At 45.5% G+C, this 27,186-nt stretch overlaps 1 protein-coding gene across 1 annotated transcript in view; it reads right to left on the bottom strand.

Annotated features, from left to right (window-relative positions):
- LOC130265847 (zinc finger protein 208-like) overlaps nucleotides 1–27,186 on the bottom strand; it is a 282,407-nt gene that overhangs the window by 109,610 nt on the left and 145,611 nt on the right. Inside the window, 1 exon segment of the mRNA XM_056515161.1 lies at nucleotides 16,234–16,731. Coding sequence (XP_056371136.1) covers nucleotides 16,234–16,731 — 498 coding nt within the window.

Raw genomic sequence — 27,186 nt, forward strand, 5'->3', positions numbered from 1 at the left:
AAACCCTCAGTTAGGAAGTGGTATGCCCCAATCGAGCAGTACTGGAACATCTTCTCAGTAATAGAAGGAACTTTAAAAAAATCTGGCAATAACAGAAACTGAGAGCTTGGGTAGCAGCTACAACAAACCTGCCTCAGTAATTAAAATAACCTCTGCTTTCTCTCCCAAACAATCTTTGTTCACTAATTCTTCGTTCAGTAATGCTTCTGCTGAACAAATTATTGCTGGGGGACGGGATGGCTCCTGGGTTGGGGCGCTGATGGTTATTTGGAGTGTTTTCCAGCGTGAAGTGCGGAGTGCGTCCTTTGTTTGCAACTACACTGACTCTTATCCTGTGTTTAAAGGAGGTACAGAGTGGATCCCTTTCTGGAAGCAAAATTATTGGGAAGTTAACAGAATTCCAGTCTGCATTACATGCTGAATAGTTCCATCATTTTAACCTCCTGCGTCTTTGTGGCAGATTCTGTTGTGTTTACTTTTCACAGAATAACGCTGTGGAACATGAAGATTAATTGCTGAATCCCTCATCAAACCTGTATACAGTTACGGCACAGGACCTTACAGCTGTGTTTTATTTTGTGAGATTCAAAATTAAAATTGAATTGTTGTACAATTTTCCTATGAAATTATATATGGTAAAAACAATACAAAATATGGAGGGGAACTTGATGTTAATGTTGTAACACCTACTACCCAACGACCGGTTATAATGAGCCTGAAAATTTTTGAAATTGAACCTTGGGTAATTCGGAAAACTGGCCAACAACAAATATTGTTTAATACGGCATGGCCTTTTTAAACAAGTCAAATTCCCAATGCCAAACAATGTCTCAGTAATTCAGCTGGCTTGTTCACCTTTTCTAGGGATGGACAACCAGGCTGCAAGACCAGGAAGATCCTTTCAACAAAAAAACAGGAGACATAACCGGTGTTGTGGGAACAAAATTGGGAATTTTGAATAGTGTTGATTTAGAAGTATTAATGAATAAATTGGCTAACATTTCTTTAGGTCTCTGCTGTATCCAGGCTAAATTGTGGATGCAGTAAATTGCTGCCTCAATTATATAAGAAGTCGAGGAAGCCACATTTCCTACTGAAATTCGGAGAATAATTTGGAATAATGCCCATTATTTGAAAAAGAATTCCAATCCTGGTGAAGCTTGGTAAATTTTACCTACGACCCCAGCAGTTTTAAACACAGCCACAGCCTTTTCACTGACCATATGCTTCTGTACATTCAATATTCCCTATCACTGCATTAGCACTGAATCACTACGGAGCTATTCTCTATCCTTTTGAGAGAATGGGCCAGTCAAATTGGTGAAAAGTAACAAACTATTAATTTGGAAACTGACATTGTCTGGGAACAACAAGGGTTTATCTGTGAAAATAATGCAATCAGAGCTCAAGACATTTTGTTTAGACAAAGAATACAATGTCTGTAACTTTGAAAGTTATCCAAAGGAGATACCTGAAACACTACTGGGTCATATGAACAATGGGTGTGCATGCTTTAGATAGTATTTTCATAGAAGGTTTAGGTAGTGAGTACTAAAAATCATTTAAATCTTTGTGTCTGTAACTTTACTAAAATTGTTGTTTTAAATTTGAAAGTTTCTTGTTTTAAAATGGCTTAATTTTAGTTGTGTTGCATTTTAAAATGAAATTGATTATTTGATTTGAAATTTTTTAAATTGCTTGTTTTAAAATTGCTTATCTTTGTTGTATTGCATCATGAATATTAAGACTGATTTTTAGTTATTATTTTAATTATGTTGCATTTTCTTTAAGTATTTATTCAAATTGTTTATTATGCCTTAACCAAGAAATTATTATTATTATTATATCAAAAATTGAAACATTGATTTAAATTCTTTTTTATCTTTTTGTAATCAAAAATTGAAATTAAAAATTGATAGTTAAACTGATTATATGTTTTGTTTTCTCTCTCCTTTTTCCTTTCCCTCATCTTTTCCTACTTTTCTATTCTGTCCAACTTTCTGTCTCTGTTTTCTGGGATATGCTATCAACACGGACAAGTCCTGAAGACTTTGCAATTTCCTTTCCAAGAAGGAAATGCTCCTGCCAATGATTGTGAGTCATGGGGTGGAGTAAGAGTCGCTCCAAAATTTTCTCTTATCTGCCTCACGACCATCATCAGAGACTGGGACCTGAGATTGCACTACTTGCCCTGAATCAGAGCTCTGGCCTGGCCGAGGTGGATGCTTATGGGCCAAGGACTGTTTGTAGCTGTGCCTGGTGCTTGTCATGGTACGCTGCAGGGTACTGGTTATCACACCCTGTCCCCGCACCTGCGTCATGGGGCTATGATCTCCACGTACGATAGTCCATAAATCTCCCCACCTTTTGGCCAGAGGCCACTCGCTTTGGAAAAGGACTATAAAAAGTGACTTTCCTGAAAAGACTTTGAGATCTCTTTCTCCCCAACGGATTGAGGACGCGTCTCGTCGGATGGCCACAAGGATGCGTTCTGTCTGTTGGTAGCTATATCCCATCCTTTCTCTCTCTCACCCTCTCTCTCTTTCTCTCCCTCTCTGGCACTCAATAAACTGCATTATTGCTTTCTGCTTAACAAACCTGAGCCTCTTGCTTTTGTCTTTTGCACTCTGGTGTCAAATGAACCATCATGACTCCCGCTCGTGTGTTGGCGTCCCAGCCATGGCTCTTCCAGACTCGGAAAAGAAATTTGAATTGTATGTGGATCATAAATAGGGTCATACCAAAAGAATTCTTGTGCTAAAATATTTAACCCAGTGCCCAGAGTCACCTCACTGTCTGCACAATTGTGCAATCACAGATTTAATGGGACCTGAGGCCCAAATACTGAAGGCAGGAGGATTTCCTGTTGTTCAAGTCTGGCAAAAAGTTAAAGCTTTGATAACCAAAAGAGCCTCTGCATGGATGAGCAGTGCTCAGTGATTACAGAATGAAACTTGTTCAGTGGCACAGGAGGATTTAGAATTGAGGACAGGGGATGGGCTTAACCCATGTTGGAACAGCCTGCACAGGGGCTGGGAACAAATCCATGGCTGCATTCAAGTGACAGAGCTCCAGAGCCAGGACAGGAGAGACTGATGAGACATTCACTGGCCTGAGGGACAAAATGTGTTTATGGATGGGTCTGCAAGGGCAGGAGAAGGGAAGAGTTCCAAGACACGCTCTGATTAAGCAAAGGGAATTAGAGCAAGCGCACGTTACCGCCCGCATGGTCAGCTCAACCGGCGGAGCTGTGTGTGCTTGGAAGAGCCTGGCACTGAAATGCCCTGAGCAGGAAGGCTCAAATATCTTCTGGTGACAGCATGGCAGGTAACAGGGTGGCAAAAGGAATTCTGACCAGTTCAGCAACCACTGGATCGATTACTAAGGTGTTTCTAAAACAAGTAACTCCAAGTTAAGGGAGTGTGGAAGAAACAGACTCAGATGGGGAACTCATTTTACACTAAAGATCCTTCAGGAGGTTATGGCTGCTTTAGGAATATAATAGGACCTCCACAAGCTCTGGCACCCCCAGAGCTTAGGTCAGGTAGAAAGAATGAATGGGGAAATAAAGAAAGTCCTTCAGAAGCTGGTGACAGAAACCAAGATGCCACAGGTATGGCTTTTGCCATTGGATTTGGCAAGAAGAAGAAGAGCCAGACCCAGGGCAGATATTCAATTATCTCCCTTGGAATTCATCTTTGGATTTCCTTAGCCTGATAATTCTCCACCTAGTGGAGAATAATCCTGCTTTTGCATTGTCAGTTAGGTTTGGGCCGAGGATGTGACAATCAATTTTTACTTCTAGGAGAAGTAGAAGTAACTTGATTGTATCGGAAATTTTTGTGTATGTTTGGACAAGGCTCTTAGTAATTGCAAAATTTCCTTTTGGGTTTTTTGATTTTCACCTTTAGGATGGATTTTGCAAAACTAGAAGGGCTTTAAAGGTGATGCTTTTATGCATAAACAGATAACAGAATATTGTTAAAAAGAAAAAAAAAAGAAAAAATAAAAGCAGATTGTGGGGGTGCCACACGTGAGTCACCCGATGGCTGCTCTTGAACTGAAGCTGGGTTCCAGACACCCAGGAGAGGTGTAAGAGTCCATCTAAAAGCCTCTCATTTGTTCTGCCCAACGACCCTCACCTGAGGCCTAAAGAACTGCAGTTTAAAGGCGCTGGCCAGGGATGAGAGGAATGCCAGGTGATTGTTCTCAGGTGTGCCCATTTCAACCAGGGCTGGTTTCTCGGACTGGTTTATGGCTAGTTAATGCTCCCACAGGTGTGAGAACAATGAACTGGTCACAAGGACTGTTGGTGTGCCTGGAGCTTGCCATGGTGCGCTGTTCTCACACAGGCTACTTGCTGTAGCGTCCTGTTTCCACCTGTTTCTTGGAGCAACTATCTCCACATACAATAGTCCATAAATCTTACCACCTTTTGGCCAGAAGCCACTTGCTTTTGGAAAAGACATCCTCAAAATAAAGACCCCCGAGATCTCCCCAGACGGCAATGGACATCTATTGTCTGGTACCACGAGGATCGTCTGCCCGTCTTGGTAGCTATAATCCCAACCTCTCTCTCTCTCTCTCTTTTATTTCCTGTCCCTTTATCGCATTTGGTTGGCACTAAATAAAGGTGCATTTTTGCAAAATAAACTGGTTTTGTCCCCTGCTGTGTCTTTTGCGCTTTGAGATCCCTAAAACAACTTATCAGGACTCTGCATGTGGTGTGGACCCTGACATTTAATTGGCGTAGTCGGCAATTCAGATTCCCTGATACTGGAGGAGTTGGGGGTTTTTTTTGGCACTTTGTACCAATGGCACAAGACCTGTGCCATTTCAGCCACACCCAGCCTGTCAGTACCATAAGGACTGAACAGTGTTGGAAATCAAGGGAGGTGGTATTGGGTCCTTCCCGCAATCTGCACACAGACCCAGGTGGAGAATCAACTCCATTTCAGTTATCGGAGAATTTTTTGTAAAGGATCTGAACTGTGCAAACAATGGGACTTGTGTTTTTGTTGTGTATGTGCTGTTGAGCTGCTTGGTGTAGTTGAGGAGAGAACCTCCCAGGCAGTTTTTGATCCCCTAACCCAGGCAGGGAAGAAAGGGGTTGTCCTCAGCGAAAGGCTGCGTGTTTGTTGTTTTGTTGTTGACTATTTGGAATTGCGAAGAGACAAGCTGTTCTGTAACAAAGGTATTACCTCCCAAGTAGTGTGGTCTCTTCACCTGCTCCAGAGACGAGAAGGGAAACACAGTTTTAGCTGTGCTTTTTGTGTAACTTTAAGTGTGCCTCCCTGAGAGTGGTTTTAGTCCCTTCGTAAAAATGTCTGAAAAAGATAAAGATGCTTTTTTTGCTTTGCTAGCTAAGTATAATGCCAGACCCTCCCAAGGGGGAGAAGATTGGGCATACAGTAACTGGTTTAATTTAGAAAACGTGATTGATAGGATACATTCTTTGCAACATGAAACAAAATTGAAACTGAGCAAGAATAATAAAACCGTACTTTGCACAGTTCTAGGTGCTTGTCTCTCAGCAGCTGTGCAAGCTCGTTTCAGACGAGTGAGTGAAGAGAGGGCAGTTATAGACTCTGAAAAACTTGGTAGAGGCCTTGCAAGAGCAATTAGAGCAGGAAGCAAAGCACGTAGAAACTTTGCAAAAGCAATTACAGCAGGAAAGAAATTACGTAGAAACTTTGCAAAAACAATTAGAGCAGGAAAGAAATCACAACTATTTGTTGCAGCTCTCCCATGCTTACAGCATGCAGATGCACCTAAGGAGATAGATAAAAAGGAAACATATCACATAAAGCAGATATACCCCTAGAGAGAATTAGTACACATAAAAAATTGTGGGGAAAATTGCTGCTCTAAATTGAGACCTCTCGTTAAAACAGAATACAGGTACCTGAACGAAGAGGATTTTGACCCCTACATAACCTCCAAAGAAATACCATACACTGCTACTGAATTGGCCAGATTAAAGAAAGAATACTCACGTCTCCCCCAAGAATCTGAGACCGAGTATGTTTTTAGAGTTTCACTCACTGGGGGAGATCAGATTAAGTGAACAAGAAGCCAGTGGATACTGGGGGCCTGGAGCTTTCTTAACAACTGGAAACACTCGTGTTTCATGGTCTCTGACACAGCATGCAGCCTACTGGGCTGGGGGACTTAGCCCCCTAGAAAGAGGTGATCCTCTAGCCATAACTGGCACCCCAGACCAACTCTTACAAAACATTCATAGAGCTGCCTGTTTGCAAATGATACATGAACGAAAATTAAACCCTGGCTGAGTCACAATGCAATTGCCTGTAAAGCCTGAAATTATGACACCTTTAATTAGGGGTCTCCCTGAATCTCTTAAACCAACAGTAATTCTTATTCAAAAGACAATAGCGTCTATCACTCCTGTAGATAGACTTGATAGATTTCTTGGGCTACAACGTTCAAGCAGTCAAACCAGTTCTACTGAAAGCCCTGGCTTTACGCCAACTGTGACTCCTGCCCAACCCTCAAGCACAGATACTGATCATAAAGTTTGGACATGGGGGGAAGTCGCAGAGGAATCAATTAATTATAACAGAAAATATGGGCCAATCAAACTTCCAGAAGACAGGCCCGAGAAAACTAGAGGGGTCAGACATATTTCCTCCCCTAATGAAAAGCAAGAAAGGGGAAAACCAGTCCATAACAATCTTACTAGCCGACAGAAACTATGGTTCCTTAGGAGTTAAAAGGGGAGTGCCACGAGAAGTAATGGACGGCTTGTCATATGAGAAATTAAACAAAATAATTTCCAACTGGTGCTGTACCAAACCTGTAGTACTAAATACATCTAACTTGCAACCCAGTGCACCCCCTTCACAAGCTTTAAGCGGCAAACCAAAACAACAAGCCTTGGGCAATAAGCCAAAACTTTCCCTTACACAAATACCAGACAATGAAGCATTGCAACCACAACTGGTGCCAGATAATGAATCACATGAAACACAGCAACTTCTCCCTCAGCTTCAGGAAAATAAAACAAACCAGCCTCAGTTAAACTAGAAACTCCGTCTCTAACTTGTGGGCGCAGGGACGGAGATTACCTGTTTTTAAGAAAGCTTACAAAAGACGCAAGAACAGGTGATTTATTGATCACTGCAATAGTTGGACCCAAATGTGCACTAATAACTTTCATTGTTGACACCGGGGCTCAGATAAGTGCTTTAAAAAATCAAGATGCTCAAAAGTGTGGGGTTGTCCCTAGCAAAAGACGATGCTGTGTCATAAATGCTCTAGGAACTGCAGAGCCTTTGAGCATTACTTTGGTAAAACTCACATTGCCTGGGGATCACAGCCCAATAGTTGTTCAAATGGTTATTGGAGATATCTCAGACAGTTTGCTAGGACTGGATGTACTCGCAGGAAAACAGTGGGAAGACCCAGATGGTTTTTTGTGGTCCTTTGGAGCTCCTTGCCTTAATATCAGACTGCTCCAAACCGCCCCTTCCCTACCATTCAGTAAAATCACTTCTGTAAAACAATACCCTTTGCCCTCTGGTGCTAAGGAAGGCATTAAGCCAGTGATTCAAGAATTAAAAGATCAAGGAGTAATTATCAACACTCACAGTCCTTTTAATTCTCCAATTTGGCCAGTGAAAAAACCTAATGGAAAGTGGAGACTGACAATTGATTATCGCCGCCTGAATTCTATCACAGACCCCCTCACAGCAGCAGTTCCAAGCTTAGCTGAATTAATAATATCAATTCAAGAAAAGGCTCATACCTTTATGGCTGTGATTGATGTAAAAGATATGTTTTTTATGATACCTATACAGCCAGAAGACATGGATCGCTTTGCTTTCACATGGAAAGGACAACAATACACATTTACTAGGTTACCTCAAGGGTACCGACACTCTCCCACCTTAGCCCAACATGCTTTAGCCCAAGAGCTAGAAACCATACCCAAACCTGACACTGTAGCTGTGTACCAACACATAGATGATGTATTGATAGGAGAAGAAAAAGAAGAAGTGAGGGATGTGCAACAGAAAATAATTTCCCACCTAGAAAGCCTTGGTTTGCAGATTCCTTCAGAGAAAATACAGAAACCCTCACAAGAAGTCAAATTTTTTGGGATTTTCTGGAAGGGCGGAATGACATGTATCCCCCCTGAAACTTTAACCTCTTTAGATCAGATTAAAATGCCTGAATCCAGAAAGGAACTCCAACAAGCTTTAGGATTGTTCGTATTTTGAAGAAAACACATTCCAGACTTTTCAATTATTGCTAAGCCTCTTTATAATCTGTTAAGAAAGGGGGTGAAATGGGACTGGAGCCCAGCCCAGGAGGAAGCATTACAATTATTGATTTTTGAAGCAACAGCCCATCAGGCCCAAGGCCCTATTCACCCAACAGATCCTTTCCAGGTAGAATGGAGTTTCGCTTCTTCAGGGTTATCTGTACACATATAGCAGAGAGGGCCTGAAGGCCCAATAAGACCTGTTAGCTTTTACTCCTGTAGCTTTAAAGATGCTGAAAAAAGATAACACAATCTGGGAGAAAGGACTGTTTGTTGTTAGCCTGGCTCTTATAGAAGTAAAAAAAATCACAAGAAAACAGCCAATTGTATTGAGAGGTCCTTTTAAAGTAATTAAAACAGTTACCTCTGGGACCCCTCCTCCAGAAGGGATTGCCCAATGGGCCTCTGTGAGAAAATGGTATGCTCAAATAGAACACTACTGTCACATTTTCTCAATCACTGAAGGTGCTGTAAAAAATTTGTCAATATAAGAAACAGAGAACTTGAATAGCACCCAGGAAAAACCAGCTTCAGTAATCAAGGTAGCCCCTCCCTTCTCCCCTGAGCAAACAGTGAATGCTTGGTTTACTGATGCTTCAGCCAAGAGAGAAGGAAAAGTGTGGAAATATAAAGCTGTAACCTTACACACTTCCTCCGGTGAGCAGACCATTACAGAAGGGGAAGGCAGTGCCCAAATTGGGGAGCTTATAGCTGTTTGGAGTGTTTTTCAAAAGGAAAAACAAAATACTTCCCTTGTTTGTATTTACACTGATTCTTATGCTATTTTTAAAGGCTGTACAGAGTGGTTAACTTTTTGGCAACAGAATGATTGGGAAGTTAATAGGATTCCATTGTGGCAGAAAGAAAAATGGCAAGACATTTTACAAATTGCAAGTCAGGGAAGCTTTGCCGTGGGGTGGGTAGCCTCTCACCAGACAGACGGGAATCCAGCAGGAGAATGGAATAACAGAGCTGTCCAGGTTCCAGCTGGATCACAAGGGCAGCCACAGCCAGCAGCATTTGCCCCTGTGGAAACTAGAAAATCTAAGTTTAAAACAAGGCACCTAGATAATGGGGATCAGCAAGGAGGGTCCTCACAACCAGCAAGTGGGCTAAAGGTTGAGATCGTCACCGAGTCCCTCTCATACGATAGTCTCTGTAATCTGCGAAAAGACATTGCATGGTGGGGCAGTGAGACTTTTACAGCTTGGTTACTCCAAGTGATCTGGGACCTTACGGGAACAGGTGTACAACTGGATGGAACTGAGGCCAGGAATTTGGGATCCTTGGCCCAGGACTCAGGTGTGGACCAGATATTCATAAGGGAGCAAGGCCTCCTTTCCCTCTGGGACTGGCTTTTAATGAGCGTGAGAGAGAGGTTTGTCCACAAAGAGAGAATGCAGGAGCACCACAGTAGAATGTGCTGGAAGACCTTTGAGGAAGGGATCCAGCAGCTGAGAGAAGTGGTAGTATTAAAGACTGGCCCATTCTGGAGGGCATCCCTCCATGGGCGTTGCAAGTTGTGACAACTCCTGTGGATGGATGACATGTGTGGGTTCAATTTCTCCCTGTGGCCTCTTTCAAACCAGAAGAACTAGTACTTTTTGGTTCGACATGAATGGACTTTTGTATTGTATTTAATGTTTCAGGAGTGACAAAGAACAAAACAATAGATGTTACTCCAAATCATGATGTATATAAAAATACTTCACTGTGGTGCAATTATACTGCAGTTTCAAATAAACCATCCTTCCAGGTTGCTGCACAATTGCTGCAGGGAGTCTTTTTCATTTGTGGGGACAGAATTTGGCCTGCTATCCCTGCAAATATCAAAGGAGCTCCATGCAGCACTGGGAGACTTTTATTGTTAACCCCAGACTTAAAAATTCTAAGAAAACTAAAGCACAGAGAAAAGAGAGCAATCAAACAATACAATCTGAATTGTGATGATGAATTCTATACATGGAACAAAGCAAAGAGAATTGCGGTAGCAATATTCTCATGTCAAGCGGCATCAGGGGTGGCCTTGACTCAATTGGATTATATGGGTTGTTGGTTGAGCAAAAATGCCAAAGCTGTCCCTCTTGCACTGAGTGACATGCTAACTGATGTCAACGGTGTGAGAAAGGCCACTCTTCAAAACAGAGCAGCAATTGATTACTTAATGCTGACTCATGGGCATGGATGTGAAGAAATTGAAGGAACATGCTGCATGAGCTTGTCTGATCATTCAAAATTAATTCATAAGAACATAAGACAGTTGCAGGAAGGTGTGGCAAAGCTTGGAGAAGTTACTGGATCATGGTTGGATGGTCTGTTTGACCTTTTTGATCTTTCACCTTTGTGAAAAGAAATTTTGAAAGTAGGATTTTATATATTAGTGGGGCTTGTAGTTCTTGTCATTTTGCCACGCATCATTCAATGCATTCGGCATGCCATGGAGAAAACTGTGAAAGAGGTGTTTTTAGTGCAAACAGCAGGGGGAGATGTGGGAGCCCAGAGTGTTCCCCTGACTTCCTTGGGGGCCTCAAGACCCCCCTGGTGGGGTCCCCAAAGACCCTCAAATGAGACCCAAGTGTCCTCAGGGGCTGGATTTAGCTCCTTGGAACAATTTACCAACATTGAGAGAAGAAATGCAAGCTGCAAAAATAAATAGTGTAAATTAGACTGTTAGAATGTAGAATTAGCAGATTTCTAGAATGTTTATATTAAGGGGCTTGTGGCCAAGATGGAGGATTTGGGGCAGGTATACCTCTTGCTCCTTCTTCTCCGTGTCATCCATGCTGGGTGACATGCTGGCACTTTCAGATTGGATGGGGACAAAGCTGGACAGTTTAACAAGATTGTATTGTATTGGAAAGGAATTATAAATATCTAGTGCGTAATTTAGAGTATAAAAGATAAGTCCAGCCTCTACAAGGCGGATTCCACCCTGAATGCCCTGCTGAACAGACCACTGTTAGCTGGGCAAAGAATTCCTGAGATAAGAAACAATAAACAACCATGAAAACCTCTAAGAACAGCCTCCTGCAGTCTCTTATTGGCAGGCATCGGAAAGAACTGGGTTCCAGACCACCTTTATGTCCTCCAGAGGTGATATCAAGTCTAAGGAGACACCTCAGACAGTGTCATTTTGGTATTGTTTTCATTTTGCCATATATTCTGGTAAATTAGTGTCCCATCCTGGGCTTTCTAATGGGAACACCTCTGTAACTGTGCCTTGGATCAACCCATTTGCTATAATTGCCTCTACCGAGGATGTAATAGCTTTATTAACAATTTGTCTCTCCGTGGGATCAAGTAATGCGTCTAACATAGAGATCAAATCAGCCCAGTCAGGGTTGTGTGTGTTAATTACCCTTTCTACTAATTTGGCCGCCTTCTCTGGGTTTTCCTTATATTTGCCCACAGTACTTTTCCACTTTTCTAACTCGAAAAGGGAGTATGGAACCTTTACATATTTTGGCCCCTGGTCGCTGACTGCTTACTGTAAAGGGGCTTGCAGAACAGCTTCTTTTCCTTTTTCCTTTTCTGACCTAGTACATTTGGCTGTTAGGGCTGTGTTCTTTTATCACCTTTCTGGCTATCTTTCCCTTCTTTTCACTGCTCCAGGCAACGGTGAACTCATCTTCCTCTTTGGAAGAGCTGAGCAAGAGTTGTCTGACTGTTGAATCTGCTGTGGTAGATCTGCTTTGACCAATCCTGACATTAGAAATCACCCAGCATGACTTACAGTACTGTGGCTGCTGGGCTGGTTGCCTCTAGCTTCGATGCTGTTATCTCCTGAGGCAGCTCTGTGAGTGCAGTATTGCAATGGAAACTCGTGGACCTGAGAGCAGTAGAAGCACCACTCCCTCCATGGGAGGTTCCCTCTCCATCCTCAGGGTAGAAGGCTCTGCCCGCCGGCTCCACCTCTAGGGGCTGTGCCGTTGGCTGCACCCATTCTCCCAGATTGTTTGTATTTTTTGGGCCTGAAGCTGCAATGGTGTCCTTGGTTCTTGGGCTGGAAAAGAATTGTTTTGTCTAACTAAACTGTGGGGAGAACTTGCTAACACTTTCTATGGAGTTCAGAGTTATATACTAATGCAGCACAGAAATTGGAAAATATGAAAGCTAAAATTAAGGCATCATTCTCATCACCTAGTTCACCACATGGCCATGGTTGCATTGTGGTCATGTCTTGGTAACAATCATTTCATGCTCATGGTCATCTAATGCTCACAGTCATGTCATGATCACATTCACGGTTATCTCACTGTAATGGTCATCTTATGATCATGGTTGTGTCATGGTCAGGATCATCTCATGATCACCTCATGGTCTTGAACATCTCATCTCATGGCCATCTCAGGGTCATGGTTATTTCCTAATGACCATAATCATATGCTCATGGGTATCCCACTGTAATGGTCATCTCACAGTCACCTCATGATCACGATCACTTATGGCCATGGTGTGTTATGATCATCTCATGGTCATCTCTTGGTCACAATCATGACAATCATCTCACAGTCATGGTCATCTCATTGTAATGGTAATCTCATGGTCATGGTTATGTCAAGGTCATGGTTATTTTATGAACATTTTATGTTCAATTAATTTCCCACAATCTTATCATGGTCATCTCTCGGCTGTGGTTGGGTCATGGTCATGGTCATCTCATGATCACAGATATCTCATAGCCACCGCACGGTGATGGGTCATTTCCTGATAGTCATCATCTCATTCTCTCAGTCATCTCATTGTTATGGTCATCTCATGGTCACAATCACATCATGGTCACCTCATGGCCATCTCATGGTCACAATGATCTCATTAGCATGGTCATCTTATTGTTGTCTCTTGGTCACAGTCATCACATGCTCACAGTAGTCTCACATTAATGGTCATCTCATTGTAATGGTCATCTCCTGACCATGGCCGTGTCATGGTCATCTCATGCTCATGGTCATCTCATGATCATCTTGTGGTCAACTCATGGCCACAATCATATCACGGTCATCTCATGGTGTGGTTGTGTCGTGGTCACAGTCATTTCATGATCACCATCATCACATGGTTGTGACCACCAGAGAGTTGGTGACCCTCATGAGATCCTCGGTGCATTTAGATCCTACAGGAGTGTGGGGACTACTTGGAAATGACATGCATGCCTTGTTAATTGGATGTTCTTCAACTGCTAAGCTGGGACAGGATCTCTCCCAGTCGTCTGCTAAACTCCCAGGCGCCTCCTCAGTCAATCAGAGAAGGCACTAAAATAATTGAGCCAATCGGAACTCATGGTGCTGATGACTCCTCAATGTCCAGGCAGTCCCACAGAGGCCAGAGCTCCTCACCTGGACTCCACCCACGCCTCGCCCTCACCCCCTGTGCCTTCCACCAGGGGAATCTGGAGAGGGGTATTGCGTTTTATCTTCTTTTTTGTTCTTCCAGAGTCGGTATTTCATGTTCAGACTCAGATGTTTATTAATTCTTATTTATATTACAGTGAGTTCTACAGCACTTCTAGCTAACAAACTAAAAATGGCAACATATCACACTCTCTGCAAGGCCTTTTAAGGACCAATATGTCCAATTAAGAACAGATACCTGAATTTTTTTTTACTTTTAACCCAATAAGCAATCACCCATGACCCACAAGGTGGAATTTTCTATCCAATTACAAAAGTACCACCTAGACCCATGAAGAACGTGAAGAAGAAAGAAACCTCCATCCTAAAATCTGCATCTTGCTTTATATATATGACTAAAACCCCAAATTCTAAATTTTCCACCATGTGACATTACATGCTTCTATTCAAACAACACACCAGCGATCCCAGTGGGTGGGATGGTGGAGTGTGGAGAGAAAGGGAAATGGGGAGGTGGGAGCTCCAGATATTGGGGGGTGGAGCGGGTGGCTGGGGAGTTATGACAATATGAGAGGAAAAAGGGTGGAAAAGAAGAACTGGGACCATGGAAAGAAGGGTGCCATGGCGGCCGTGGGGCACTGGGGGTGTGGAGTCCGGGTTGCCCCAAAGCTCTTGGCTACTGTGGCTGCTAGAGGGCTACAGGAGGGGAACCCCCGGTCCTGTGTCCTGCACACACAGGGCTGTTCCAGGAGATGGTTAAGTCTGAGAGTCACTTCATTAATGGCACCAACCAGGTGAGGTTCATGGAGAGGAACATCTCCAACCAGGAGCAGTTCCTGCACTTCGGAAGCAATGTGTTGCACCAGACCTCTCCCATCTCTCCCAGTTTCCCCCAGCTGATCCCAGTGTATTCCCACTCTCTCCCAGTACCCAACAGTGTGTCCATCTCACTGTGGCCCTCCAGCTCCCAGCCGAGAACCGGCTGCCTGCTCTGCTCTGTGATGGATTTCTACCCTGCCCAGATCCAGCTGAGGTGGTTCCAGGGCCAGCAGGAGCTCTCGGGGCATGCGGTGGCCACTGACCTGGTCCCCAGTGAGGACTGGACCTACCAGCTCCTGGTGCTGCTGGGAATGCCAACCCCAAGTGGGGTTACCTCCAGCTGCCAGGTGGAGCACGTCAGCCTGGAATCCCCCCTGAGTCGGCACTGGGGCATGTCCTAGACCCTGCAGTGCAGGGGGAGTGAGGGGAGGTACTGGGGGGCTGGGAGAGGGGTTGGGGTGTGTTGGGAGTAACTGGGAGGGAGGTTGAGATAGCCTGGTTTAAACTGGGAGTATGGCTCAGAGGTTTAGAATGGCTGAAAAGGGGTTTGAAGAATGCTGGGGAGGGTGGGATGGGGCTCTGGGGATCCTAGTGGGAACTGGAAGGGAGTTTGGGGGTGCTGGGTATAACTGGCAAGGCTTTGAGCGAGCCTGGAAAGGCTGGAAAAAGATCAGGGTTTGGAAAGAAAGGGTTGGAATGAGGGAGGTTGGTTGTACTGGAAAGCCATTGGGAGGGGTCTTGGTGAGTTGGGGTGGGACTGGGAAGAGATTGGAAGAGGGTTTGGGGGTCCTGGGACAGTGGGGGAAACAGGGAGGGGGCTGGGAGATCCTGAGAGGGTCAGGAAGAGCTTTCATGGGTCCTGGGGAGGCTGGGAAGAGACTGGGAGGAGGTTTTAGGGGGTTCTGAGTGCACTGGGGGAGACTGGGAGGGTGCATGTAGAAGTTTGGGGTGTCCGTGAGAGGTTTTGCGGGGGTCCTGACCCCTGTGGTCCCCCAGAGATGCCGCCAGATGCTGCCTGCAGCAAGGTGCTGATGGGGATTGGGGTCTCTGTGTTGGGCTTCGTCTTCCTAGTGCTGGGGCTCAGCTCCAACCTGTGCAAGAAGGTGAATGGGGGTCCTGGGGGTCATGTTCCCCCTCCCCCAGAGTGTGTGTGCTCCCCCTGGGGCCCTCAGCCCGGTGTCACCCCCATGTCTTTGTCCACACAGCTCCTGACCCAGCAGCAGTCGCAGCCCCTCCCCATAGCCTCAGGCCCGGCAAGGACCCTCTGCTTTGTCCCCGTGCTGATTTTGGGAAAACAGTGTGTCCCTCCAGCCCCACTGTAACTCTGCCGCAGCCCAGATGCTCCCAGTGTTCCCAATAAAGCTTCCCAGTTACACCCAGTTCTGCTTACTGGGTAGCACTGAGGATAGACTTGGAGCTGCTCACCGATTGGCTGAATCTTCATCGCATTGTCTGATTGGCTGAGGAGAGACCCGAGAGTGGAGAGAAGGACCAGGAGAAATCCCGCCCTGAGTGCCAGCACAGGAACAACACACCCAGCCTGGGCACAGGGAGGGAATTTATTACCAACCAAATCACAGAAGGACAAGGACAAAGGAGCGAAATCTCTACAGCCCCTTTGCCCCACCTAACATGGATCACCAGGGCTCTGCCCAACAGGGGTCACTGGGGATCATCCAACACCGATCCTCCCATGGGGGATGGAGCTGGAGCAGAGCATGAAGCTCTTCCCACACTCGGGGCACTCACAGGGCTTCCCTTAGTGGTGTCTCCGTTGGTGTTGGATCAAGGCTGAGCTTGTGGAGAAGCTCTTCCCGCACCCAGGACACTTGTAGGGCCTCTCCCCAGTGTGGATGCGCTGGTGTCTGATGAGATGACAGTTGTGCTTGAATCCCTTCCCGCAGTCGGGGCAGCGAAAGGGCCTCTCCTCTCTGTGAATCCGCTCATGTACGAGGAGATCGGAGCTGGTCTGAAACCTCTTCCCACACTCAGGACACTTGTAGGGCCTCTCCCCAGTGTGGATACGCTGGTGTCTTCTCAGGTCAGAGCTGACCCCAAAGCTCTTCCCACATTCCAAGCAGGTGTAGGGCCGCTCCCCTGTGTGGATCACCTGGTGCCGCAACAGATTGGAGCTGCGGCTGAAACCCTTCCCACATTCCCCACACTTGTAGGGCTTCTCACCAGTGTGGATCATCTGGTGCTGGATCAGCCAGGAGCTGCAGCTGAAACCCTTCCCACATTCCAAGCACTTGTGGGGCTTCTCCCCTCCATGAGGCTTCTCCACCAGATCTGAACTCTGCCTGGATCTCCGGCCACCTTCCTGGCTCAGGGAGGGTCTTTCCTCCTCACAGCTCCCCGGGCTGGGTTTGCAGTCCCTCCTTGTCAGGGATCTCCGGGGCTTTTCCTCCTCCTCCATCCACCCACACCTTGGGAATGACAAACCTTAGTTTGGGGAAAAAAGAAAAAGAGAGGGCATTGGGCTGGGGGTTCCTCCTTGCCCAAGTTCATCTCAGGAAGTCATTGTGAATCTTGTGTCTATAAGAACCTCCCAAACACCAAGGTTCAGCCCAAAAATTATTCAAACACCAGGATAGATGAAAAACCCCACAAACACCAAGATTCAGCCAAAACCCCAACAAAAATATAAATATCCAGGCCCCATAAAAAAACAAAGCACCAACATTTAGCCCAATAAAGCTCAGAAACACCAAGATTCACCCCTGTGAAAATCGTGCATCCCCCTCTCCAGTCACCTGCTGCACATGATGAGGACAACATTCCTGGGGCCTGGGGGGGGGTTGAACCTTGTGCTCTTTCCATTTCTGCTATTCCTTCTCCTCCTCCTGTGTCCCCTACTCTTCCTCATACTATTCCTCCTCCTTCTGCACAATCCCACCTTCTCCTCCCATGTGCATCATTGGACCATTTTGTTCTTCCACCCTGATTCTCCTTCCCTTCTCCTGCTGCCCCCGAGGCCCAGCACCCACTGCCGGCTCCCTCTTCCCTCAAACCCACAGCATCCCAGCGCAGGGGCAGGGATGGAGCTGGGGCAGCTCGGGCTGGGGCAGCACTGGGCTCTCGGCCGCTCCCGCCCGCACTCAGTCCCCACTGCAGCCGCTCCCGCCACGAGAGCGCGGGGGGGCCCGGCCTTGGCGCTGCCCCCATGGCTGCATTCCAGTGACAGAGCTCCAGAGCCAGGAGAGATTGATGAGATATTCCCTGGCCTGAGGGACAAAATGTGTTCATGGATGGGTCTGCAAGGGCAGGAGAAGGGAAAACAGTTCCAAGACATGCTCTGATTGAGGAAAGGGAATTAGAGCAAGACTTACACTCTGCCTAAGAAATGCAGAGAAGCACCACTGGTGGCCAAGTGCTGTGGCCCATCCCAAGTGTCCCTGAGCACAGAAACAGCCCCAGCACAGCTCAGCACGGGGGGACCCCTCACCCTGGGCTCAGGGGCTCTCAAGCCCCGCAGATTTGCACTTCCCGGCTGCAGCACCAGCATGGGAGGCCCCACTGAGCCTGCACTGAAGGCAACTGCAGCAGCAGCCAGGGCTCCACAGCAGGGGGAAGCCCCTGGGCCTGCTCACACATCCTCTGCTCAAATCCTCTGCCTGGGCACCTCTCCTTTGGCACCTCCAGCCACTGGGGCCAATCCTTGCTGCCACTGCTGCAGCTTCGCTGCTTTCTGTGCCTGCACTCCCACAGCTGCTGGGGAACACAACGGCACAATTCCACTCTGGCTCTCAATTACACTCACACAATGGGCTGAGGGTGATTAGAAAATCACAAAAAGCTGGGCTGTTCTGGCAACTTTACCAACTTTAAATTTTTTTAACTTTATTTTTCTACTCAGGCTTTGGTTTACCTTTGCCTTGGGGAAAGGAATTTTAAAGCGATTTTTTTTAAGGGATGTTTCACCACTGAACAGAGATGAGTTTAACATCTCAACAGACTTGGGAATGGCCCAAAAGATCCCCACAAAGATAATGACCATCAACAAAACATGAAGGACCATCAGGAAACATCAAGAACACCCACCCCAGACACAGCCCATGGCACTGCTGGAGAGACCTGGTCTGAAAAAGGCTGAGAAGGAAATCCAGGAGTGGGACTTAATTAATATGAGAGGGGCAGAAATCCGGGTGCAACAGGAAACCAAATACTAAGAAGTACACAACTTAGAATTAAGGAACATTATACCAATGGATTTCTATTTTGTCACATTGTATAAAGTTTAAGAAAAGGCTCGTAAAACTTAAGTGTCATGGAATGATTTTCTCTGCAGACCCGGGCGATGTGTGGATGAAATTATTTCTGTCCCACACCCTGGCAACAATCAAGTAGTGCCTTGACTCTCTAACAGCAAAGATGCCAAGTAAAAAGCAAATCCGGGGCTGGGGGGCGGGGTGGGGGTGCATTGTGAGCCATGAAATGGCTGCTCCTGGAGAGAAGCTCCTGTATCCAGGCAGTCAGGAGAGAAACTATAGAAATGTAAATTAACACTGCTGGGGCACTGTACCCATTTATCATTAGAATTAAAGGATTAGATTACAGTTTGTCCTAGAAACAATAACCAACTAGACAGATGCAGCTCCTGATTGGCTTGCCAACCAAGCTATGCCAAAGAAGGCAACATTTGGGGAAAATTAAATTACTCAAACTGCCGTTTCCAAATAAACTATAGCTAAAAAGTGGCAAAACAGATAAGAAAGGAAAAAACAAAGTAACTCATATTCTGGTCCAAATTTAGAAAGGTGGTAATGGGACACGTTTTTGTGGTTCCCAGGCACAGCATGACCTGCCAACCCCAGGGCTCAAGTCACATAGAAAGAATGAATGGAGAAATCAAATACTCCTTTGGAAGCTGGTGGTAGAAAACAAGATGCCATGGGGTACGGCTTTTGCCATTGGCCTTGGCAAGAATAAGTGATAGGGTATGGCTGATATTTAATTACCAACCTTGGAATTGGTGTTTGGAATTCCTTACCCTGGTCATTCTCCACCTGCTGGGGGGTGGAGATAAGGGATGTATATTTCAAACAGTCTGTGGCCACAGTCCTGGAGCTTCGCTGCTTTCTGTGCCTGCACTCCCACAGCAGTTCAGGAACACAACGGCACAATTCCACTCTGGCTCTCAATTACACTCACACATTGCTCTGGCTGGTATTCGATTGCTGGAAAATATACCAAGGTAAATTTAAAAAGAAAATTATTTCTCTACTCAGGCTTTGGTTCACTTTGCCTCGGGGAAAGGTATTTTAAAAGGTTTTTTTAAGGGATGTTTCACCACTGAACAGAGATGAGTTTAACATCTCAACAGACTGGGAATGGCCCAAAAGATTCCCACAAAGATAACAACTATCAACAAAACATCATCGACCATCAGGAAACATCAAGGAACACCCACTCCAGACACGGCCCACGGCAGTGCTGGAGAGACCTGGTCTGGAAAAGGCTGAGAAGGAAATCCAGGAGTGGGACCTAATTAACATCAAAGGAGGAGAAATCGGGGCCAACAGGACACGAAGTACTGAGAACTACACAACTTAGAAGCAATGAACATTTAAGCAATGCATTTCAATGGGTTTAGACTGCATAAAATTTAGGGAAAAGCTAGTAAAACTCACACATGGGATATGTGGATGAAATTTATTTCTGTCGCATATCCTGGCAAGAATGAAGTAATGCCTTGACTCTAACACTAAAGATATGAAGTCAAAAGCTGACTGGGGAGGGAGGGGAGGCAAAGGTGAAACGACTGCCCCGGACTGAATGAAATGGCTGCTCCGGAAGAGAAGCATCCATCCTTTCCAGCCATACAGGAGAGGAGCTTTAGAAATCCAAATTATCACTGCTGGGGCAAAATACCCATTTAGCATTTGAATTACAGAATTAGATTACAAGATGTCCTCGAAATAATAACCAACCAGACAGATGCAGCTCCGGACCTTCTTTCCGAACCACACCAAGCAAGAAGGCGACATTTGCGGAAAATTAAATAACTCAAACTGCTGTTTGCAAATAGATGATAACTGAAAAGGGGTAAAACAGAAAAAAAAGGAATAAGAAACCAGCTCATAATCGGATCAAAATCTAGAAAGGATGGGAATGGGACACATTTTCGGGGTTCCCAGGCAGGCCATGGGTTAAACAAATGCTGTTCCTCCTCTGATGTGCTGCAGCAACTCTCATCTTTTTCCCATGCACGACACCTTGCTGAGTGCAGCTCATTCAGCAGCTGAGCAAGGGGATGCAGGTGGCAGCCAGGCCTCCTGATCCAGAAACGGCTACAAAAGGACAGGGGATGAGGTCAATGAGAATAATCCCAAAATCAATAAAGGTCCAGGAAGAAAAAACAGGGTCGGTGAGGGAATTTAACTGGATATAGGGGCCGGGACTTATACATGAGAAAGAAATCGTCAGTTTCCGAAAATGTTACTAATTGACACGGACTGCTGCTCAGCCAAGATCCTGCTCAATTCCTGAACTTCGAGAAACACTTAACAGAGCGGTGTAAACTGGATTTTATACTAAAGCAGGGGCGCATATTAAGGGAAGACATGCAGCAGGCAGATCGGAAATCTGAACCTTTCAAGTACCTCAGCCAGTGGAGATGCAGATGGGAAAATGAGGATAAAAAGAAGGCTGCGTTTTAGAAACCGCATGACAAATGCCGCATGGGTGCTCCCTCTGTTCATTAATAAAGTCACTTTTACAGGACTCCTCTGTCTCATTTGTGCACACAAACTTCTGGCGACGTGAATTTTCCCGCACAGCTCCGGGGCCTCTCTCAAACATCCCTTGCCCGCCTCGGGCTCCTGACAGGGCTCCAGGTGGCTCCCGGCTCCATCCCGGACTCACCCTCAGCTCCCACAGCCCGCAGCTCCTGCTCACCCCGAGCTCCCAGCGGTTCAGGGAAGCAGCGGTTCCTTGGCCCGATGCCCGGGCCGGGCCCAGCGCGGGACCCGCTCCTCAGGCGAGGTTTCCTAGAAATGGCGGAGATCGGTAAAAGGGCCTGGACTCCGCGCCGTGTGCAGAGCCGCACGCCCCTCGCTGCCATTGGCCGATTCTTTCGTCACTCCTCGTTCTCGCGCGCGGATTGGGCAGAGCGGAAACAAGCCCGGCCCCGGGGCCAAAGGCGCCATTTTCGGAGTTTCTGTGCGGGCCGGGAGCGGTGGCAGCGGCCGTAGCCCGGTGAGTCAGCGGCGGAGCTCGGAGGCGGCCCCAGCGCAGGTGGGAGCCGCGCTCGGTTCTGTGGGCGCTCGGGGCTCGCTGCGGGCGGAGGGGGCGACAGGGAGCTCTGGCGTGTTCGTTGTGCCGTGCCCGGCCCGTGTTCCCCCCGGGCTGAGGGCGCTGCGGGAGCGGGTGTCCGCCGTCTCATTCCTGCTGGGGCCTCAGCAGGAGCCGCTGCTGGAGCCAGCGACTCGCTGCCGCTCTCAGTGCCGCACAGGCGGTGCGGAAATGGCGCCTTTGTTGTGGCGTGTCGCCGTAGGGGCGCTACCGGGGCCGGGCTTGTCCCCGCTCTGCCCAATCAGCGCGTGAAACCGGGAAGTGACAGCAAAATCAACCAATCGTAGCGACGGGCGGGATCTTCACCTGGCACGACTCCCCTCCCTCCTCCGAGCTCCGCCATTTCTCGGAAACTTCACGTGGGGAGAGGTTCTGGCGCTGGCCTCGGCCCCTGCATCAGGCCGAGAAACCGCTGCTGCCCTGAACCGCCGGGAGCTCGGGGTGAGCAGGAGCTGAGGGCGGTGGGAGCTGGGGGTGAGTCCAGGGTGGAGCTGGGATCCACCTGCAGCCTTTGCAGGAGACCGGGCCGGAGCAGAGGATGCCTGTGAGAGGTCAAAATCTCTCTGTCACTTCCCTCCTCACAATGGGCAGGGAACAGAATACATAAGGAATGGTTCGAGGGTCTGGATGAGGGTAGGGGAAGTTTAATCACCCGTCACGGGCACAAAACTTGACTTTGGGAAATTGATTTAATTTATCATCAGACAAATCAGAGCACAACAATCGCAGGTGTTATAAATGAGAAACAAAAAGTCCTCTGATATTCGGCAGAATTTACATTGCTTTCTATTGTATAGACGGAAGTAAGCAGCACTGGGGAGCGTGAGGGGTCACCTCCCACTCCACGCTGCATTGAACCTTGGTTTGCAGCCTCTTCTTATAGTATGGTCTCTCATTGTAATCAATAATTTTTTTTTTCTGTCATAATTTTGCCAGGTAAGCAGTGGTGGTTGAATAAACATCTGTAAAGTCTCTGGGTGATAGTCAGTCTCATTGATAACCATCTGGTCTTGGTAGATAAAACCGGCAAAAAGTCGGGAGGTCTGGCCTTTGTAGATAGACAGCATTGATTAAACAAAGGCAAGAAGTCTGAGCTTGCAAAATCTATCAGACTATTGGCAAGTCTGTTTTGCAAACTGGTAGTAGATACAACTTATTTAGAAAATGTAATATTCATAACAGGGGGATTTAAAACAGAATGATTTAGTGTTTGTTTTGTTTTTTTTTTCTATCTAGTGTCTATGCTTTACTTCTGACCTTAGTATTCTGGTTCATACAAACCCCAATACTTTTATGATTAATACCAATCTTTTAGCAATTATCACAATTTCCCCACTTCTTTTTTTTTTTTATCCCATTGATTTGTGTTTGGGCTTCAAATTTTTTCAGTACTTCTAGTGCTAGATTTAATTCATTCCCTTTAATTAGTTTTGTTGTCGACTCAGGATCCATTGGTATTGCAGCAACTTGCATTCCTTGAACCACTGATTGGATTAGTCGAATGAAGCATGGAACAAGACAAGGGATGAACAGTAGTCCTAATAGTGCACGTGTTAACATAAGACCTTATTTCTTCCACCAAGCTCTCTCCAACAGGTTATTTCACCAATTATCATGAAGCATAGAGCTCCACGTTTGTACAGGTACATGGATTATTTGTTTTATATCTTCTGCACTTTTAGTGCATTATTATCAATTTCTGAGCAGCATTCAGAATTATTGAACTTCCTACACATTTCTCCTTCTTCAGCTAATAGATAGTCTAGGGCTAGTCAATTTTGATGTACTGCTGCTCTAGTTTGAGTAAGTTGTTTAGCTATCAATTCCATTTCTCAGGCTGTTCAGTTGGAAGTAATTTCTATTACAGCTTGTAGCCTGATAATTCTATTTAGCAGATAAGTTGGAATGAGATAGTCCCAGCTCCCATCTTGGACCCAGGTCTGGTCCATAGTACTCGATAATTCATTCTGGGGTCCATTCATTATCCTTTGAGGTATGTGTTCCCCCTGTGACAGGGCTGCTTTTGTTTTGATACAAAGTTTTATACAAGGGAACTCCTAACACTCTATTACCTTTTTCTTTTGGTAATGTAAAAAACGCAGGCTGGATAATCCCTAGAGTACATGTCCCTCTCCATCTTTTTGGTAGGGTATTATATGCTATTTTCCTGCAGATCCAAAATACTTTGGGGCTTTCCAGCTTAGTGTAACTGATTCAGGTTGTTGCCAATAGATTCTTACACTTTTTACTTCTTTGTATGGGTTGGCTCTATTCTTATTATAGCAGCATAATCCTGTAAAATTGTTCTTTATACAATTGCCTTTACTTAACTTTCCCCAATATCCTTTTGGAGCTTTGGGCCACCAAGACTGACTGCTTGTATTTGCAATCAGGATAGTCATAGAGGGGGTGTGCCCCACATATTGGGTAAAGTTAGTTCCCCAACGTGTTATACATACTTCTCCTATTACCTCATGACTTAGAACTCACCCTTCAGGTCTGTTGACTCCCCTCAATATTTCTGTTTGACTCCAATAACTGCTTTGGGTCTAATCCCTCCCCGCTCTGTGGCCATTGTTCAGTCATCTGCATTTCTCTACAGATCCAACAGTGAGTTAAGTCAGTTCAGTAGTAATTTCAGTAAGTAATTCAGTAGTAATTTCTTTCATTAATTCCACAAATAAATTCTTTCCTGAGGTGGGTAAGTCCCGTTCGCTGAGTTGTGTTTCAATTTCTCGTACACGTTAAAACTTCCCTCACGGTTTGTCCTTTTTCCCTTGAACACTTTAGTTATATTCTTTATCAATTCCGCCCTGTAGTGATCTTGCACTCCTCCCTGATCTGAATATCCTCACATACCTTCTTTTGTGAAGCAGAGGTGTTCTTCTCCTACTGGGCAACTTAGCTATGCCGATGGAGCCCACCCTCCTTTTCCCAAATTGGTGGCTACCCAGTAACTTTTTCCCATAACAGTGCAGGTTTCTAAGTTGTGCTTATTACAGCAGGCTGAATTGATATGCGTGTGGAAGGCAAGGGTGGATACTGTGCTCTGCCATACCTAATTGTCTGGTAACACTTGGAACAAGCATTAGCACTGTTTCTTTTTATCTTAATTAGCAATAGGATGAGTTCCATGACTATTTTCATCCCTCTGCCTCCCTCAAGGCCTATGGGGTTGCTACCACTAGCTGAGGTTTGTTTAATCTTCTTGGCAGCAGGGAGTATGTCCTGGGATCTCCCACTTTGTCTTCCTCTTTTGGTATAGTTTCTTAATTTTGTCTCAGCCTTTAGCTTTAACATTCCAGTAGGAGGTACCTCAGTAACAGCACAGTATATGCAACTCTTTCCAGCACTCTTTTGCCAATACTTCTGCTTTAGCTTCTTTCCTTTTTTTCCTTGTTCTATTCTCAGATAACTTGCACCAGTTATGATCATAAATTTCAATTTTTTTTTTCTTCTTTCTGCTGATAGGGTATTAAGTACCTTAACAGTTTCCTTATATCCTTATAGTTCTTTTACATTGGACACATAATGCAAATGGGAGATACCCACCATAGGAATGACACCACCACAACTCAGTACAATATGGATATGCTTTTTGCTAATTTTCAGGTAAATTATCTTTGGTACTTCTCAGCTGTAGATTTTTACTGTTTCTTAGGTATTTTCCGTTCAACAGGCACTAGAATTTCCCATTTACAAAGCAAAATTATTATATAAGTCACAGTTTAGGGCCAAAATATGAGAACTTTCTGACTGAAACAATCCTAATCTTCTTGTTTGAAGAGGATGTATCTTTCCTCAGATGCAAAAGCTGCTGGTGTTTTTGTTTGTACACGTAACAGGCAGGCTGGCCAAGCACTCAGGCTAGAGAAATTTGAAATAGTAAATAAATACACATAACACAACACTAAAAATGAGAATTTGACATCACTAATTGTTTAAAATTTTGACTACCGTACAAAAGCTGCTGAAGTGGCTTTCTTTTAAATTAGCCATTACAGTTTATATGTAGCAGGTGTGTTATGCTAATACAGCATCTCCTGTTTCTTATTTTCTTACACACTGCCAGGAGCAAGGCATTTCAGAGACCTTTTTTAGTTTTAACTGGTGTCTATGCAGCCTTACTTGGGACAGCTGCTGCTGACTTTTGTTTCAGCATTCTCTTGTTTATTGCATGAATTTGGTTTTCAGGATAAGCCACATCAGTTTGATGTGCTTACAGAGCACAGGATACTACTGTGCTCTACACACACTCCCCTGTAAACATCAAAACATTTCAAGGAATCAGAGAATTACAGAATGTGTCAGGTTGGAAGGAACCACAGTGGGTTATTTGGTCTTATCTCCCTGCTCAGGGAGGGTGTCCTTAGAACACATGGCACAGCACATTTATTTACTTTTACCTGTGGCGTTGCACTCACAGAAGACTTAGCAAATTATTGTAAACCTTACACAAAAGCCAGGACTGTTTAAGTCATGAAGCTGAAGGAGGTTAAAACCTCAGAAGAGGCTAGGTTGGATATCAGGAAAACGTTTTCTACCCAGAGGGTAGTTGGACACTGAGCAGGCTCCTTAGGGAAATGGTCACAGCACCAAGCCTGACAGAGTTTAAGAAGTTTGCCAGTTCCTTCAGCATGTGATGGGAATGTTGGGGTGTCCTGTACAGAGACACAAGTTGGACTTAACTTTATTGTGTCCCTTCCAACTCAGCACATTCTGTTATCTTGTGATTTTTATGATTTACTATGTGCACCACACTCCAGGTGCTGGCTGGGCAGTTAGGATTTCAGCATTTGAGAAGCACAACTATACGCACACATTTGATCATCACTCAAAATTATGCTGTATTTCTTAGACCTGACAGACTAAAGAATTATTTCTTTTCTAGAAGTTTGATCCCAGCTCTTTAACTATTTGCACACATAATTTCACATCTAGCATTTATACCTTTTGCTGCCTTGTGTATAATGGCAGTAGGCACTCCACTATTATTCTTTTTCCTGGCTTGTACACACTCCACACTTTTAACTTAGTGAGTTAAATGGTCTACTACTATTAATAAAACCTAATATGTTATTACTTTTTTTAGAAACCAGTTAGCTTGCTCTTGACATCCCAACTATGTTAAGTCCTCATTCCCTCTCCTCATCTCTAAAACACGAATGTTTAGAGAGGGATCGGGATTTGGTTTTCCAAAGCAGAGGGGTCAGAGGCAGAGCCTGGCACTGGAACCGCCAAAGAGCTTTTTCTTAGAACTTAAATCAGTGCACGGACTGGGCACATGCAGCTCATGGCGCTCGGGGCCCCAATGCCTGGTAGGGACTGGGGACAGGGCAGGGGAACGACATGGGTTGTGTTAGCATGGATGGGGAGGCCACGGCAGCGGGGCCACGGCCAGAGCAACCGACAGAAAAGCTGCAGCAGCCAGGATTG

Source organism: Oenanthe melanoleuca, linkage group LGE22, assembly GCF_029582105.1.
Source record: "Oenanthe melanoleuca isolate GR-GAL-2019-014 linkage group LGE22, OMel1.0, whole genome shotgun sequence".
Lineage (NCBI taxonomy): Eukaryota > Metazoa > Chordata > Aves > Passeriformes > Muscicapidae > Oenanthe > Oenanthe melanoleuca.